The 18,586-nt window shown below is 50.6% G+C and overlaps 1 protein-coding gene across 6 annotated transcripts in view; it reads left to right on the top strand.

Annotated features, from left to right (window-relative positions):
* Positions 1-18,586, top strand: part of ASCC2 (activating signal cointegrator 1 complex subunit 2) — a 39,115-nt gene that overhangs the window by 12,691 nt on the left and 7,838 nt on the right. For 4 of the 6 annotated variants that reach the window (XM_070516336.1, XM_070516338.1, XM_070516340.1 and 1 more), the window contains 10 exons: positions 3,477-3,544; positions 4,475-4,585; positions 5,956-6,068; positions 9,461-9,565; positions 10,388-10,495; positions 10,736-10,804; positions 11,023-11,097; positions 12,443-12,623; positions 14,837-15,051; positions 15,948-16,067. In XM_070516336.1, coding sequence (XP_070372437.1) covers positions 3,477-3,544; positions 4,475-4,585; positions 5,956-6,068; positions 9,461-9,565; positions 10,388-10,495; positions 10,736-10,804; positions 11,023-11,097; positions 12,443-12,623; positions 14,837-15,051; positions 15,948-16,067 — 1,165 coding nt within the window. Of the gene's footprint in view, positions 1-3,476; positions 3,545-4,474; positions 4,586-5,955; positions 6,069-9,460; positions 9,566-9,936; positions 9,952-10,387; positions 10,496-10,735; positions 10,805-11,022; positions 11,098-12,442; positions 12,624-14,836; positions 15,052-15,947; positions 16,068-18,586 lie in introns of all 6 variants that reach the window. The other 2 variants (XM_070516339.1, XM_070516337.1) reach the window with 1 other exon arrangement.

The following is an 18,586-nucleotide window of genomic DNA, read 5'->3' as shown; positions in this document are numbered from 1 at the left end:
ATATATGTTAATTAAGAAAATTTTGGAAGAAGTTAAAGTATGAAGAAGCAGGAAAGCAATTACCAAATTCCTGCTCCCAGAGAGTTATTTGGTGATTACTTCCTTCTGTCTTTTCTGTGTGTATTTTTAAAAAGCATATTAGAGCATAATGTATATGAAATTTCACATCCAGCCTTTTTGTTGGAACCACCTCTGGTTTCTCATTCTGATCTAATTATTGCCTGATTATCAGTTAATTTATTTTCCCAGGGAAAGACTCTTAGTAATTTTACTGTAGACTGAGAAGATGGGGTGAGTGAGCAAAACCAGGCATGATTAGCTAGAGAAACAATTATTAGGCCAGTTTGGTTAGAGCAGAACATTCCAGGAGGGCAGCCACAGGAGACAGGAAGGGGAAGCTGGGGCCAGATCAGGGAGGGCTCCAGGCCAGGCTTCAGCACTTGGGGAGCGGCATGGCTTGGTGGCTAGGAAGGTGGGCCTTAGAGCTGAACTGCCCACTTCACACCCAGGTCTATTCCTGGCTATGGCACTTTGACCAAGTCAGTTAGCCACTCTGAGCCTCAGTTTTCTCATCTGAAGAGTGGGAAGACTAATGATATACTTACATTGTAGGATAGTTGTGGGGTTGAATATGAGGTGGTGCTCAGCATGGTGCCCGGCACATTTAAGGCACTTGGTAGGTAGGAGCTCTTATGGTGATGAGGCCATGGGAGCCTCTAGGAGCTTGGAGCAGGTCAAGGAGCCATCTGGTAACAAAGTTAACCTGGTGACACTCTGGTGGGGATGGTGGAGGCAGGAGGCCATGTAGGAAGCTAGTGCTTCGGTGTGGGTTTGAAGATGAAAGCTTGGTTGGGCTGCTGGGGTGGAAAAGGACATCAGGGAAGCAGAATAAAGCAGGGCTTAGTGGGTTCAGGTGGAGGGAGAAGTCTTAACAGTTCTGCTGGTTGCAGAAAAAGGGCCTTCAGGAGGTGGAGGGAGTGGGCTGTGAGAGGAGGCAAGGTCAGTGTTAGATCTGTTGGGTGTAAGATGGCTGTGAGCATCCCAGGGGAGATGACGCAGTTCCCTGAGGGCGAGGGTGGAGCGAGAAAGCTCTGCCTGCTGCCAGGGTTCTGAAGCTTTTGGGTCACTGACTCTTTTGAGAATCAGATGAAAGCTCATCTCCAGAAAAACATACTCCCTCATAGATTTTGAGGTGTATTAGAATGTTCTCATTCCCAGATTGAGAACCCTCAACTGGCTTATTAAGGAGAGCCCTTTCTTTGGCTCTTAGAGGATGGTTAACAGAAACGAGGACAGGACCAGGCGTTAGGAGCCCCTTCATTGTGTGTGTGTGTGTCTGTTTGGTGGGAGTGTGTGTGTGTGTGTGTGTGTGTGTTGGGGTGGGTGTGGAGAAGGGGCCTTTCCAACTCTTGAGCAGGAGGCAGAACAAGGGGCAGCCTCCACTTTCTCTACCACAGAAACTCTTGAGCAGAACAGACCAGCTGGAAGAGGGTTGACAAGGGAGGGAAGGAGGGAGCAAGGAAACTGGCCGATGGTTCTTTGGGCAGAAGCCCAGTCCTTATCCCGCCCCCAAGCCCCCACTTTTTTTTAAACTTCAAGGCTGGTATTATGAATCAGCAAGTGTAATTTTGAAAGCAGGGCCATTCAGTTAGACTCCCTGGGAGCTGCTTTGCCAAAGCAGGAGTACACTGAGTTGACCCTATCGAGGACTACACGGATCTGTTGGCAATACCTTTCTTTCACTCTGGGCTTCTGAACTGCTTTAGTTGGAGGAGGGACATTTCAAAGGATGCCTTTGCTGTCCCTTACCTTTCAATTATTTTTTAAGAGATCAAAAGTCAGATCTTCACTGTCATTGAAATCAGATAAAGGAGAGGAAAGGGACTTAGAAGATCCCAAGGGTAGATTGTGAAATGTGATCTATTCTGATGCCTGTAAAACATCCCTGTTACTCAGACTTAAGCATTGGAAAGATGGTGAGAGTGCCTCCCGCTGCCAGGTGGTCAGGGTGCTGTGGGGAGCATGGTGTGGCCCTGGGAGTTGTTGAGGGGAGACCTGCTTCTGATGCCTAGGTCAGGAGGAGTTCACACTTGCCTTATGGTGGAGGCCGCAGAGGAAGGGGACAGGGCTTGTTCTCTGAGGTTGAGGATGGTGCAAGAGAGGAATGCAATTCTGGGAATGGGGAGAGGGTGGCCAGAGATGCCAGCAGGGGCCAGATCTCACGGGGCCCTTTGTGCCATGGTCAAGAGTTTGGACTTGACCTTGAGGATACCGATAGGAGGGTTTTACGAGGAAGAGCAGAGGTTGGTAGGGAAACAGCTCAGTCACTCCCTGCCTGTCGGGAGTAGGAGGTGGGCGCAGATGGTCAGGGAGTACCTTCACAGGTTGAGGGATCACTGCCCACCTAGAGGTGGGAGGTGCTCAGCTTTCTGGAATCAAGGAATGAAGTGGCATCTAACAAAGAGTTTATGGAAAGTCCAACCACCTAGTGACTTGCTTACTCACCCAGCCCCATCTGGCCTTTGATCTCCTTCATTTTCAAATCCTCTGGGATAGGGCAGGGGTTGCAGGGTTTTCATTAAGGAAACCAAGGACAGACCTGCCCAAAGACAGAGGGCCCCCAGAATTCAGAACATCCTGACACCCAGCCGGCCTTAGATGCTGGGAATATAGTGGGATGAAGAACCCGGGCCTCTTCTTAAGGGCATTGGCATTTCGCATCATCCTCTCCCCCAGCTGGCTGTGATTCCCCCTCCCTCCCTCGCCATTTGGGCCGCCACTGGAACACTTGGTTTCTGTTCCAGTTACCATATGCTCTAGCCTACACACTCAGCGGCAGCACTTGGAGGATAGTAAACACTTGGAGAGGAGCTTCGTTTTATAGGTACAGCCACAAATGTGTGGCAGACCTTTCTGCAGGTCTCTCTCAGGCCTCTCACCTTGGAGCAGGGTGGGTTAGTATGGCTAGCATATTCAAAAGCAGAGGGTAAGAGAATTTCCAGATAAATTTCTCCCTAGAGTCTCCTCACATTATTGGAGGCATGGCCTGGCAAGAATCCTGGATTGTAGTATCCAGGTTTCTTGAGCAAAGAGATCATATCTCCTGATTTTCCTGGATGACTAACTCCCACTTCCAAAGCTAATGCTGTCATACGAGGCACGGTGCCCACGTGTGATCACTCCCTGGGGATGTCAGGGCGAGCTGGTTTGATCAGGGCAGGTCTTTTATGTAATTCACTAGGCCAAGGTGCTTAAAAGGTTAAATTGTACTGAGCAAGGTCCCTCCCCCACCCTGGGGAAGTTTCTAGGCTGGGCCAAAGCTCTGTGCCAGCAGGGCCTGGGGCCAGGACTGCTCTGGTGCAGACAGGCTTAGGAAAGAGGAGAAAGGTCACAGAGCATGCTGGCAACCATTTGTAATGTGTCCTCTCCACCCCCACCCTCTTTTCCCAATTCCTACCTTTCTCTTCTCTTTTCAGGAAACATCTTTCTCCAGCAGCCAAGTTACTATAATGACCTGGATGAAACCATGCCCACCATCCTTCAGGTAACAGCTCTCAGCCTTGCGCAGGGGAGAGGGAGCCTGGGAGGCAGACCCCCTCCCTCCCTGATGGGTTTCCTCTGGAGAGATGTTTATTCCCCACCCCACTTTGGCTCCAAACCCAGACTGTCTCTGTGTCCTACCCTTGACCACACCCCTTCGAATTCTTTTATTCTCTTGAACAGGACTGAAATCTAAGGGCTGCCCAGCACTCATACAAAAACAGCTTGGCGTGAATTTTGTGTTGTTTGCCAACAGCCATCTTGGGATACCCCTCTAAGAGACCTGTGTTTCTCAAATAAGAGCTTTAAAGTTTTATAAAATCATTTTACAAAATAATAATGCTCATTGTAGAAAATTTGGAAAATAGAAGAAAACAGAGGGAGATTAATATTTCTCCATAATCCCACCACCCAGAGTTATCCACACTTCACAGAAATTTCTAGAATTTTACATGCTAGCGTACTTAAAGACAGCACCATCTGTTACATATATGATTTTACGATGAGCTGTTTTCCCTTCACTGTTGATTTGTCTTTTATTTCAATATAGTTCCCATAAATTGCTATCTCCAGAGGATTCAAAAACATATTATATGTTGCTGAATGTCTGTCTTAAATATTCATTATCATACACTTGCCCAGCCTATCCAGTCAGGAAATATCTACAGGATTCTGGGGGCTTTACATACATTTTGTCTTTTTAATCTTCACCACAATCCTGTAAGTAGGATGCCCCATCATCCCCATTTTATGCAGTTTCCACCCTGACCCCGCTCTCTGAGAAGGTCATTGCCTCAGCTGGTATCACGGGAACACTGGCATTTATTCTAAAGGCTCCGTGGCAGTTTTGGGATCACCCGTCCCTGGCTGCAGGACAGGGGTCCTAGCTGCTGGTTTGACAGGATGCAGGAGCATCACCTCTTGTGTTTCACAGGTCTTCAGCAATATCCTCCAGCACTGTGGTTTGCAAGGGGACGGGGCCAACGCCACACCCCAGAAGCTCGAGGAGAGGGGCCGGTTGACCCCCAGCGACATGCCTCTCCTGGTGAGGTTGCCCTTCAGCCCAGTCTTTCTGGCTTATAGAAGACCCAGCAGCTTCTTTCCCTGTTCACGGCCCCTTCTCCCAACTCTGTCAGCAGCTACTTCCATCACACAGGTTTAGAGTGTTTCAGCAGGGTTTCATTTTTCTCTGGGAGCTTTATTTACGGAGCAGCGGAAAGAACAGGGAACTAGAATTCAGAGGACAGAGATTTAGTTTTCACTGAGTTCAGCTCAACACGTTCATTTGTGTGTTATTCCTTGAGCCATTCATTCACTCAGCAAGTTTGTAGGAGCCCCCAGCATGTGCCAGGCCCTGTGCTGGGCTTTGGGGGTAAAGTGGTTAGCAAAAGCAGACACAGCCCCTGCTCTCATGGACATTGGAGTCTAATGGGGAGGACAGATAGAAGGTAAATATTTAAGGAGCCTGGAAGCATGTCAGGCCTTGTGTTAAGCCTGGAGATAGACCAGGAACAAGGGAGCTGTGAGCTGCTCTCCTGGAGCTTGAGATCCTGTGGGAAAACAGGCATAAAACAAGTGTTGCAGAAAAGGGCCTGCCAGGTGCTGTGGCAGCAAGTCATTTGACCCCTCTGAACCTCAGTTTCCTTATCTGTAAAATGGAGACCTGCCCAGCCTACTTTTTATTTATTTATTTATTTATTTATTTGAGGAAGATTAGCCCTGAGCTAACTGCTGCCAATCCTCCTCTTTTTGCTGAGGAAGACTGGCCCTGAGCTAACATCCATGCCCATCTTCCTCTACTTTATATGTGGGATGCCCACCACAGCATGGCTTGATAAGTGGTGCCATGTCTGCACCCAGGATCCGAACTGGTGAACCCCAGGCCGCCAAAGTGGAACGTGCACACTTAACCACTGTGCCACCGGGCTGGCCCCTTCTCCAGCCTACTTTTTAGAGTTGTCATGAGAATCAGGAAAGTGTATGAGAAAGCACCTTATGTTCTGTATACCCTCTTCAAAACGTAAGAAAAGTGTGGTCTTGATATTCTTGTCCTCACTGGGATGTACTTTCTGGGCAGGGTCATAGGCATTGTCTTCAGATTCAGGGGTGGGGTCTCCTTCAGCTTAGAAAAGAGAATGGTATTATGCTAGAAGTAGAAGTAACCCTAGACACGGTTGGGTGTGTGCCCGTTGGAGCTACAGTAGCAAGACCTGAGGCTTAGGGAAGTTGAGTTGCCCAGATTGTGGTCCTAGAGATGGACCAGCCAGGCTTTGCTCAGGATTTCTGGTGTTGTCTTCCCTTCACGAGGCATCTGGCTATTGGGGAACCCTGGCTTTGTCAACTTTGTCTCAGACCCTCTACAGAGCTGTGTGTGGGGGCAGAGGAGAATAATGCAGTGTTTTCTTTTGGTGACAGGAATTAAAGGACATCGTTCTCTACCTTTGTGATACCTGTACTACACTCTGGGCCTTTCTGGAAATCTTCCCTTTGGCTTGCCAAACCTTCCAGAAACACGACTTCTGTTACAGGTACAGCGGTAGTTCTGGCTGCCGAAATAGAGGTTCTAGTTCACGTCCTCGTTCAACAAATATCTACTGGGTACTTATAACGTGCCAGGCCTCTTCCAGTCTGGGGATACAGCAGTGAAGAAGACGAATGAGGCTCCTGCTGCTGTGGAGCCTGCATAGTAGAAGCACCCCAATTTTTGGCTAAGAGCAGGGTAGGGGAGGAAAAAACCAACAACCAAGAATAGGGCAGTTTCAATTCAGTTCCATTTTGTTTCAAAGCTCCTACAAGGGAGTAATAGATGGGAAGTGGTCTCAAGTCTTTAGCATCTCATCCAAGGGAGCACACACACAAGGAAACAAGCAGATGTGCTCACATGTGGGGCCAGCTGTTGTGGCCATATTACGAAGCACTCTGGGAACACAGAGGAGGGAGGCAAAATTCTGTCTGGTGAAATAAGAGATTTCATGGGACCCCTTAAGTGAGGTATTGAAGAATGAACAGGAGCCTTCCAGACAGAGAAAGTGAAGCTCATTCCAGGCAGGCAGAGTGAAGCCTGTGAAGGCCCAGAGTATGTTCCATGGAGAACCAGAGAGTGGAGTGTGACATGAGGCGGGGGGTGGGGAGACCAGGGCAGCAGGAAAAGGAGCAGGTAACAAGAGACAGATCTGGGGAAGTTAGTAGAAGTCAGATTATGAGGAGCCTTAAACATGCTAGCAGAGGGGCCTTTATTCTGTAGGCCTTAGGAGGCCACTGGAGGCCGTTATTCCAAAGAAGTCATAGAAGGATCCTGCTGGGATGACGAAAGATGTAAAGGAAAGTATAGGGCAGAGAGGGAGACTCTCTTTGCCCGCTTAGCACCATGAGCATCTGTTCCTTGTACCGTGAGAAAGGGGTGCATGGGCGTGAGCTGGTAACCTGCACGTTGCCTGGCAACAGCAGGGGCTGGCCTGTTCTCAGTGGCTTCTAGCTGTTCTTGCCAGGCATTTCTCCCCACCATTCTCAGGAGCTTCTGGGAGCTGCCCAACTCCATCCACCCAGCCGTCCATCCATTCAGTCGTTTACTCGCCCATTCAACAAAACATTTATCTAGCACTGACATGTGCCAGAGATGGCAGCTGGTGCTCTGACCCCTCCTGGATCTCCTCAGCTCTTGAAAATCAGACATTAGGATTGAACAGCTTCCCAGGGAATGTTAGAATAAAGCGCTGATCGACACTTTTCCCAGAAGAAAGGGCTTAGGATGGGCCTGTAGCTGTCCACTTCTTTAAAAAGGTAACTTTTCTCATGGTAAATGTGGTAGATGCTTGTAGGAAATTTGGAAAATCTCAAAAGGTAGGAAATTAAGATCACCATGAGAGATCATGCTTTTCTTAGAGTTTTGTACCCTGCCTATTTTCACTTATTGTAGGCATTTTCCCATTCTGTTAAATCATCTTCCCAAATGTAGCACAGATTGCTTTTGAAAGGGTCTTTGGAGAACGAGGGCAATTTTTTGGAAGAACTGACTTTCCTGCAAGGGACAGTGGAGGTAGGGAGCGACTCCACCCACCTGGGGGTGAAGAGGAAGAAAGGAAAACACTTTTGACTGCAAGCCACACTGCCTTTGGCAAGTAATACTGCCTTTGACCTACAAACAGCCTGGGGCTGGCCCAGCCTGTTCAAACTGTGCTGGAGGCCAGGAACGCCCACTGAGCAAAGGCAGCAACCTCAGTCCCCAGATCTCTCTGCAAGGGGTTAGTCACCAACAACTTTTTAGCTGATCCCTTTCATAACAAGCTGCTTCTCCTTCCTCTCAACTGTACTCAAGTATATCTGTCTGCCTGTCTCTCTCTATCCTTTAATTTGTGAGTGAATAATATTGAACCATTCACATGGTTCAAAACTCAAAAAGTATAAAATATATAGTGAAAAGTCTCCCTCAACCCATTCCCTGGTTCTGTTCCTCACCCACAACCATTGTTGTTAGTTTCTTTGTGGAATTTTCCAGAGATATGCATATATAAGCAGATATGCACAATATGTATTGCCCCTCCTTTTAAATTTAGTGCTGGCATATTATGAGTTCCATATGTACTGTTTGCATTTTATTTTTTAATTTAATGTATCTCAATGCATAAAGCACCCTCAGTCTTTGATATGGCTAGATAGCATTCCATTGTACTATACAGAATACCAGGCCCCATAGATAGACTTTTAGATTTTTTTCAATTGTTTGCTATTACAGAAAAATGCTACAACGAATAACTTTGCACACACATCATTTTGCACCTTTGCAAGTATATCTGAGGAATAAATTCCTAGAAGTAGAATTGCAGGAGCAGATGGTATGTGCATTTTAAATTTTCATAGATCTCGCCAAATCACCCTCCAAAGGGGTTGTTCCAATTTACTCTCCCTTCAGCAATGTATCTTGGCAACACTTGAATCTGTTTGGGCCAAACTGCCCTCTCTGTCTTCTTCTGGGTGCCATGCTGTGGGCCTAGTAAGGCTTGCCCCTTTTGGCCTAGTTACCCTCTGCTCTGTATGGCATGGCACTAGCATAGAAGTTGCCAGAAGCCAGCCAATCGATAGACATGTGTTTACAGAATACCTGCTACAAATTCAGCACCGTTCTAGGCACGTGAGCTGCATTTCTGGCTTTGGGAAGCTTAAGGTGTTCAGAGGAAGAATTACACCACAGAAGAGAGGCAGCTGCATTTAAAGTTGTAAGGACAAGATACTCTGAGTGCTGTGCATCTAGTTCCAGGAAGGAGCAACCACGCGGGCGAGCACGATCAGGAATAACCCAGAGCGGAGGGGGCCTGGAATGCTGCCAGGAGTAGGAGGACAGTTACGTGGGCGTTAACCTGAGAGGAAGCCTGCGTGGGAAGCTGTGGGAGCACTGATCTCCGGGAGGACAGGGAAGGCCATGTGGCTGGGACGGAGACTTTGAATTTGAGTTGGGAAGGGGTGGGTGTGAGGTTGCCAGAGTGAGAAGTAAGTTTGGTTACGCTGTACTAAGTATCCATGTACCAGAGAGAGGAGCTACTGTTTGATGTCATAGGAGGCAGGGACCTGCTGGCAGTTTTGAGCAAGAAAAAAGAGTGACCCTGTGTCCATTTCTCAAACCTCAGTGAGTCCTGGGTGGCCCTCATTGCTTTGTTAGGATGAGCCTATCTGCGCCTTGATTTCCCATCTGAATGGGGGACATAGTTACAGGTCACTTTGTGTGAGGCTCTTCCTGGGACCAACCACTGCTGATCAATCTGGGTGAGCTTGGGGAAGAGCCAGGGTGCTTCCGGGGGAAAATTGTTGTGGTGACCACCTGGGAGCAAGAAATGGGCCTTCCTGCTCCCTTGGGTTTGTTTGATTTCCTCATGAAGTGTCGTATTAATGAACTAATCCAGCCTTTTACCCATGTGTGCCTTCACAGACTAGCTTCATTTTACGAAATAGCAGTTCCCGAACTGGAGTCTGCAATTAAGAAGAGGAGGCTTGATACATGCCCAGAAACTGATGATTGGATAAAGAAGATGTGGTATATATACACAATGGAATACTACTCAGCCATAAAAAAAGACGAAATTGGCCCATTCACAACAACGTGGATGGACCTCGAGGGCATTATGTTAAGCGAAATAAGTCAGTCAGAGAAAGACGAACTCTATATGACTCCACTCATAGGTGGAAATTAGTATATTGAGAAGGAGATCTGATCGGTGGTTACCAGGGAAAAGGGGGGGTGGGGGGAGGGTACGGAGGGGGAAGTGGTGTACCCACAATATGACTAACAAAAATGTACAACTGAAATCTCAAAAGGTTGTAATCTATCATAACATTAATAAAAAAACAAATAAAAAAAAAAAAAAAAAAAAAAAAAAAAAAAAAAAAAAAAAAAAAGAAGAGGAGGCTTGAAGATAGCAAGTGAGGCGGGGACAAAACTAAGAGTGGCCTCGGGGAGAGAGGCCCCAGCGTGGGCCCTGCCCTCCCTGGGCTTCAGCATCCCCATCTCTAAGACAAGGGTTGGGACCAAGGATCTTGCAGCTTCAGGCTCGTGTGTCCCTACCTAGCATCCTCCTGGCCCCTGCATCTGAGCTTTTCCCCTCTCAGCGTTGTTCCAAGCTCCTGTTAACCCACCCATTGGTTCCTGACCCACTGTTTAAACCGAGAAGCAGCCCTGGAACCCGCCAACCACTCAGGGCCTGTAGCCTTTTGCCAGCTGCAGTCAACAGTGAACTGTGAGGCCCTCTCAGACCCAGGGGACAGGTGTGGGGGACATCTGCAACTGGGGGAATAAGCTCCCTCGGTGCCTTTTCGTCTTTCAAATCTCTTATTTCTTTTTTCTCTCTGGCCATCGAAGGCTGCTAGGTGACTTGTGGCAGAGGCTCTCCCATTCCAGGAAGAAGCTACTGGAAATTTTTCACATCCTCATAAACCAGATCTGCCTTCTCCCCGTCTTGGAAAGCAGGTGAACCCTTGGGAGCTGCTGCCCAGGTGGAAGAACCCCCTGCCAAAGCCCAGCCGGGGTGTTTCCCTCACTTCCTCAGCCCTCTCCCTTGCTCCCTGGTTGCTGTGCAGAGATGGGAAATGAAAAATGCCTCTTTCCTCCAACTGGCCAGAGGCCCCGCAGAGGGGTGGGGCGGGTGTGGGAGGGAGCTGCAGATCCTCTGCATTGAGTGAGCTCATCTTCCCTGGTGTTCTGTTCCAGCTGTGACAACATTCAGGGCTTCATTGAAGAGTTCCTTCAGATCTTCAGCTCCTTGCTTCAGGAGAAGAGGTGAGTGTCTGGCTGAGTTGGGACCAGCAGTGGGTCAGGCCCATGGCGCTCCCACCAGTCCCCTTCAGGCCTTGCATACCAGAGCCCCTGCCACATGCTCACTACGGACTAAGCTTCTGGGATTTGTGGTTGGGCGGCAGACACAGGGAGTGGCCCGCAGCAGACCAGTGCCCCTGTGGCCCCAGCCCTGTCCTTCCTGTCTGTTCTCTGCCCAACAGGTTCCTCCGGGACTATGACGCGCTCTTCCCTGTGGCCGATGATGTCAGCTTGCTGCAGCAGGCCTCATCAGTCTTGTATCCTTTTACCACAGCCATGGGGATGGGGCTTGGCCTGACCAGGTCAGAGATGGGCTGCTAGAGCTCAGAGGAGTGGAGGGAGGTTTAGCGCCAGAACACACAGGTCAGCCAGCTTTTGCTAGAGGCCCGCCAAGGCTCTGGCCCCTGTTTCTAGAGGAGATGACTGTTCTGATCCTTGGGACAGGGGAGGGACAGTCCCACTTTCTCTAGTGTTTACTGAGTGTCTGGGCCTGCATGATCAAGATGGACTTGGCCCCACCCTCATGGACCTCACTGCAGGACCGGAGACGGACAAGTAAATAGACAGTTCAGTCATGTCATATGGGAGAAATCCAGAGGGTAGGGAAACCAGGGCAGGCACGTCACCCAGTGGACCTTGGGGTGGGGGATGTCATGTGGAAGTGAAGACCAAGCTGAGAACAGCAGAAGGATAGGAGATGGCCAAGCCCCGAGCTAAGGGTCTCCAGTGGAGAGGACAGAGCAGGCCTGTCTGAGGAGATGGCAGGGTGGAGCTGAGGGGAAGGGGTCTAGTGGGAGGGAGTTTAGCATGTGGCAGATGAGCTGAGGGTGAGTGGACCTTCGTGGCCCTGGGTTGAGCCTCGCTAAGAAGTTTGGGCTCTGTCCTGTAAGCATCTGGGGAGCTGTGGAAGCCGGGGGTCACAGGGTCAGTTTTATACATTGTAAGAGCTCTATCTGTCACAGGAAGGAGAACAGACTGGTCTGGGACCTCTGTGAGGCCCAGGGGCTGGTGAGGACACTGTTGCTGGCATGCAGGCATGGCTATGGAGGTTTGGATTAGAAGTGGAGTGAAGGAGTCTAGGGCAACTCCCAGATGTCTGGCTTGGCAATGCCCAGGGTGGTAGAGAGACAGGAAGGACAAGGAGGAACAGGGCTGTCCATTTTGGTGGCTGGGGTAGGTTGCTCAGTCCTGCCTCAGGGAGACGCTTGTGCGCCCCCAGCCTTGCAGAGAGCCCTCAGTGAACAGGAAGCCCTGTGGCAGTACCCCTGTCAGGCCCTCCTGTGGTCAGGGCAGAGGAGGAGCTGCTGGCTTGTCCAGACACCATGTCCCAGGACTCTAATGCCATCCCCTGGCCCTGTCTTTACCTAGTGCTGCTTTATGCTGAGTGGCAGGTACTAGGTTTCCAGGCCAGTGAGGCTGTGGTTTGACCTGTTTCTCTGTGCAGCCCAGGTGTCCATGGCCCACTGGGTACAGCCCCGACAGCCCCTGGCAGAAGTCATATGGTCAGACCTGGGGAGGAACTGAGAAACTCCGCTGCCTCAGACCTGGGGAGGCAGAGAGGGCTGTGGGCCCCAAGAGAGACCCCTTAACACATCATCGCAGGGATGAGACACGGACCACCTACATCCTCCAGGCGGTCGAGAGTGCATGGGAAGGGGTGGACCGAAGGAAAGCCGCAGATGCTAAAGACCCACCGGTGGCCGGGGATCCTAACGGGGTTGTGGTGACGGCGGAACCAGTTAGTGGAATGGCTTCACATCCAGAGAACTCAGAGGAAGAGGAGGTGGGTGTCTGGAGCAGCGCTTTCCCCCTGCTTCCCCTGCCCCTCTGGCCTCATCTGAGAGGTTGAACCAGCAGGAAACCTCCTTTCTTTATCAGGCAAAAAGGTTTCTTTTGTAATTGACAGCCTCGAGCTGCTGGTCAGCTCTGTGCTGCCTTGAGAGAGTCCCGAGCTGAGAGCTGAGGGCATGGCCGGGTGTGAGGAGAGAGCAAGTTGCTGAAGCTGTCAAAGCCTCAATTTCCCTTCTATAAAATGAAGTGAGGGAGGGCTGGCCCTGTGGCCTAGTGGTTAAGTTCAGCGCACTCCACTTTGGCAGTCCAGGTTTGCGAGTTTGTTTCCTGGGAGTGGACTTACACCACTCATCAGCCATGCTGTGGCAGCGACCCACATGAAAAATAGAGGAAGGGGCTGGCCCTGTGGCTGAGTGGTTAAGTTCATGCGCTCTGCTGCAGGCGGCCCAGTGTTTCGTTGGTTCGAGTCCTGGGCGCGGACATGGCACTACTCATTGAACCACGCTGAGGCAGCATCCCACATGCCACAACTAGAAGGACCCACAACGAAGAATATACAACTATGTACCAGGGGGCTTTAGGGAGAAAAAGGAAAAAAAAATCTTCAAAAAAAAAAAGAAAGACAAATAGAGGAAGATTGGCATAGATGTTGCTCAGGGCAAATCTTCCTCAAGCAAAAAAAGAGGAAGATTGGCAACAGATGTTAGCTAGGGCTTATCGTCCTCAGCAAAAAAAAAAAAGAAGAAGGAGGAGACGTGATGGAGCTTTTTCCATGTGAAATCTTTCTTGGGACTCTCCTCTAAACATGACAGTGGAGCTGTCGGTTGCAGCAGGGAGCAATGCCTGGTCTCACCACCTGGCCTCCCTGGAAGCCCCTCCATGGGACTGCAGGGCTCCACTGAGCAAGTTTGGAAGCCTCTGATATAGTGTTTTCTCTCTGGGCTTTTCCAGAACTCTGTGGAAAAGTTGTGGCTGAACTGATTGGCCACTGAGCCCAGGACTCTTCCCTGTGTGTTGGGAGGCAGCTTGATATAGGTATTAAGACCACACGGTCTCTGGAGTCAGGCAGCTCAGGGGTGTATCCTGGTTCTGTCATTCACCAGCTTTGTGACCTTAGGCACATCACTCACATCCAGCCTTGGTTCCTCATCTCTAAGTTGGGGATCATTGCTGTCCTCGCCTCCATAAGGTTGTTGGGATTCCCAAAGCTGCTGCGTGGAGCACTCTGCCCCTGCCTGGCCCTCCATGCTCCGTTCATGGCTGCTGTCCTTCTTCCTGTCAGACCCCAGGGCCCGTGACTGTCGCAGGGCCTTGGAGAATGACAGCCCCCTCGACCTTTTCCCACTCTCTTTCCCATTTGGCTTCTTATCTGAGACAATGGAGGGGTTTTATGGGGTTTTTTTTTTAAAGATTTTTATTTTTTTCCTTTTTCTCCCCAAAGCCCCCCGGTACCTAGTTGTATATTCTTCGTTGTGGGTCCTCGTAGTTGTGGCATGTGAGACGCCGCCCCAGCGTGGTCCGATGAGCAGTACCGTGTCCGCGCCCAGGACTCGAACCAATGAAACACTGGGCTGCCTGCAGCAGAGTGCGAGAACCCGGCTATGGGGCCAGCCCCTATGGGGGTTTTTTTGATTTGTGAATTTCCTTAAATGAAAAGCCAAACAAAATTGAGCCACATCAAGCAGCATATGAACTGAACCCCGTTATTGAAAAGAATATAATTAAAAGGGAGCATCTCCACATGGTCCAGGTCTGGTGGTTGGTGTTCCCTCCAATGTCAGCCATCACTTTGTGAGAGCTGATTAAGAGAACCATTTAAGGAGAGCCTAGGCTGCACCAGGCACTGTGCTCAGTGCTTCATGTACATTATCTATTTGAACCATTTGAACCAACCCCATGGGGTGGGAGGTATTATGCCTGTTTTATAAGGAGGAAACTAAGGTTCGGAGAGGGGAAGCATGTTGCCCAAAGTCACACAGCCAGAAGTCAATCAGCTGGTAAGTCGCAGAGCCCCGTCTTCCACAGGGGAGGAAATGGAGGCTCAGAGAGACTTGAATCGCTTGGCTAAGGTCCCATGGCTAGGAGGGGCAGGGCTGGGACTCACACCAGGTCCCTTGACTTTGAATCCAGTGCTCTTTGGGGCCTGTTGCCCTATCACCCGCCTGGCCCGGCCTTTCCCGTCCTTCACTCTGGCTCTCCCCACAGTGCATGGGGGCAGCTGCTGCCCTGGGCGCCCCCGTGGGTGGCGTGGAGCTGGACTCACTCATCTCCCAAGTGAAGGACCTGCTGCCCGACCTTGGCGAGGGCTTCATCCTGGCCTGCCTGGAGCACTACAGCTACGACCCGGAGCAGGTGATCAACAACATCCTGGAGGAGCGCCTGGCCCCCGCCCTCAGCCAGCTGGACCGCAGCCTAGACAGGTGGGAGGAGGCTCATGGCGTCCAGCCTGCTCAGGCCCCGGCTGGAGGCACTCTGGGGGCCTTGTCGGGGGCCCTCCTTAGCTCCTCTGCCTCCCACTCTTCCTTCCGTCATGTCTCAGGGCTCAGTTGCTCTCTTCCCCATCGCAGTGTTTCCCAACCGTGTAAACTAATGTCCTCTTTGGGGAAACAAAAACCTTAGCCCCCCGGGGAGGTTCTCACATGCCCCCTGCAGGGCAGAGAGTGTGCCCAGCTGGACATCCCTGTGTCACCTTGCGGGAAGACCGATGAGAGGCACGGGATGTGACAAAGGGGTTACTGAGCCCTTCAGGGCTCCAGAGTTGCTGGCCAGCCTCTGTCTTTGCCACCTTCCCAGTGGATTCCCGAGGGAGGACAGCCAAAGCTTCTCGCTTCCTCCACACCTGCCCTTTCTGAGTTGGGCCCACAGCTTCCCTGAAAGCCCTGTGGGGCAGCAGGAAGGAGTGTGTGAATGGGTGTTTCTTCCACGAACAAATGATGTTTGCTGAATGAATGAATCAAGTTAGCTCTGCCTTTGGACACTTTTCCTCAGCCTCTCTGTGCCCATTTTACAGACAAGGGGACTGAGGCACAAAGAGGTGAATGACCTGTGACCGCCTGTCTCATAGGGCTGTTGTGAGCCTTAAATGAGGGAGGAAGAAAACCTGTGTGAACAGCAAACAGGACCGAGGGGGAGCTTCCTTTGAGATGTGCCTGCCTACCCAGGCGAGGGCTGGGTAGGGCAGGGTTTTAGATGGTGTCCAGGTGTGGCTGTTGAAGAGAAGTGGAGAATCTGATGGATCTAAGATGATAGGAAGTGGGGCGCAGGTAGGCGTCCGCTGGCAAGGCCCCCTTAAATTGATTCCTGTGCTGCCCTCCAGACAGGTGAAGCCAGACCCGACGCCCCTGCTGACAGCTCGTCACAACGTCTTCCAGAACGATGAGTTTGACGTGTTTAGCAGGGACTCAGTGGACCTGAGCCGGGTGCACAAGGGCAGGAGGTGAGTGCAGTGGGCTGCGGGGTTCCGGGAACCTCAACCCGAAAGTGCAGAGAGAAACTAAGGTCTCCCTCTCTATGGAACTGGCCCGAGTTTCAGCGCAGGGCTCCCCTGGCAGCCCGGAACCTGTGTGCTCCCGGCAGGCGGGGACAAGTTCTCCAGTGGTCGTGCTTTAGGCTCTGACTCTGCACAGGGTAGTTTTTATTGAATCCTCCTTGTTGACAGCAGAAGGCCAGAGGGGCCCAAACTGGCTCTTCCCGTCTTCTTATGTCTTTGGATGTGTCCGCCATCGAATCTCTGCCTGGTAGGGTTGGCAGTACTTCCCAGAAGCTGCTCCCTGAACTGATTTTCTCCATTCTGTGACAAACTGAGAAAAGTAAGGCCCTGTACTGAGTGAGCTTTTCAGAAGGTGAACATATTCCATTTTAAGGTCTTTCTACTTATTTTTAGTTTATAGCCTTCCTACTTTTTTGGCATGGCAAGGTCCATTAATAATTTATTCATTCATTCAACAAATATTTGCCAGGTGCTTATGGCATTCTAGGCCCTGGATTTATTAGGTGCTAGGGATGTAGCGGGGAGTGAAACAAACACAGCCTCTGCCCATGTGGAGTTTGCACTAATCAGTTAATCAAACAAGCAACGTAAAATTGCAAATGTGATAGATACTACAAGGTGGAAGTGCAGACTTCCAAGCCTCTGGTAGGGACTTCGATCCAGGCAGGAAGGCTCCTCTGAGAAAATGACATGGGACTAAGAGTGGAAGGATGAGGAAGGGTCAGTTCTGCAAAGGGGAGAAGGAGGAGCTTTCCAAGCAGAGTGAACATCAGGGGCAGTGGCCCCAAGGCCGTGGGGAGCATGGCGAGGGTCCTATGAGCGAATACATTTTATATTTTGGAAAGATACCTGGCTTTGGAATGGAGACCCATTGGAGGGGCCAAGAGTCAGCAGCAATGGTAGAGAGTATGACAGAGAGAATGGCAAAATAAGACATTGACAGCACTATGCTAGTAACCCAGAGTTCTCCTAAATGTTGTTGGTTCATGGAATCCGGAAATCTGGGAACTGCTGGACCAGTACAGCCTGCCCTTTCCCCTGTCATATAGATGGAGATGGTGAGGTTCAGAGAGGGGAGGGGACCTGCCGCATTCTTGTGATAGGAGCCCCAGTGGCAGAAGTGCCAGCTGCTGCTCAGTGAGGGCTCCGTGCTGTTCCCCCTCCCCAGGGCTATCCACTTCTGGAAGCTTGGCTGGCTGAGGGCTTGGGGAGTGAGCGCAGGGCAGCTATAAAGCCATCTGGCTGGCTGGACAGGAAGCAATTGCAAACTGCTTAGTCACATACATTGCAACATCCCCAGATCCTGGGCCAGAGATGTTATCCTGTATCTGTGGCCACTGTTCCAGGCCAGAATGACCCTCTGCAGCTCCTGCTGTGGGGAGAGGGGCAAACCAGGAAGGCTGTGCCCCTGCTGAGAGGGCGCTCCAGGCTGCCAGGCAGAGAGACAGGATGGCAGATGTTTACTGAACTCATTGTGCTGGGTAGCCCAGGGGCTGGGGATTGCAAAGAGGCAAAGTGTCCGTTCATGTGTTCATTGTTTATTTATTCATTCAGCAAATATTTATTAAGCGATTTACTAGCACCAGATTCTATGCTTGACACCAGGGAGACAAGGTGAGCAGGGCTCCCAGGCCTTGCCCTCAAATGGCACAGAGACCAAGGGAAAGACTTAGACCATTAAACAAGCAGCAAGAGGGTGGGATGGGGCACACCGGGGCCTCAGCACAAGGCAGAGCACGCTTTAGTTAAAATGCGTGTGTGTTGTTAGATAGGATGCACTCGGTGGCTCAAGTAATAAGGAAATCTGTTCCCTTGCACGGTGTGGAGTTGTGAGGTAGGGAGGTCTAGGCTTGGTTAACCGGTGGTGCAGCCACGTCATCAAGGATGCATCTTTTCCATCTCTTGGAACTGGTTCCCTGGAGGCCACTGGGTGGCTGCAGCTATTTCAGCTGTGACCTCAGAAATGACAGTGCCCAGAGGAAGTCTGGACCAGGTCTTCCTGTAGATCTCTTAGGGACCGGAAAACCTTTCCCAGAAGTCTCCAGACTCCCCTCACATCTCAGTGGAGAACTGGTCACAGGGCCGAGGTCCAGGGCTCCAGGAGAAGGGGAAGGGTGGAAAGACCCGAACAACATGAGGGTTTGTTCCGAGTGCAGGTGAGGTGGAGGGTAGACACCAAGCACACGTGCTACAGCTGCAGCCGTCCTCCCTCAGCCGTCAGGATGCCTTCTAAGACCCCCAGGCGAGGCCTGAAACGCGGATAGTACCAAAGCCCGTAGCTACTATGGTTTTTCCTATACATACATACCTATGATAAAGTTTAATTTATAAATTAGGCACAGTAAGAGATTAACAACTATAGCTAATGATAAAATAGGACAATTATAACAATAAACTGTAATAAAAGTTACTGTAGATCTTGGCAACCTCAGCATAAGATGTTTTTCTTTCCTTATTAAGTCAAG

This window comes from Equus asinus, chromosome 8, assembly GCF_041296235.1.
Source record: "Equus asinus isolate D_3611 breed Donkey chromosome 8, EquAss-T2T_v2, whole genome shotgun sequence".
NCBI lineage: Eukaryota > Metazoa > Chordata > Mammalia > Perissodactyla > Equidae > Equus > Equus asinus.
The sequence above is the reverse complement of the archived record's forward strand: the minus strand, read 5'-3'. Positions and strand labels throughout refer to the sequence as shown.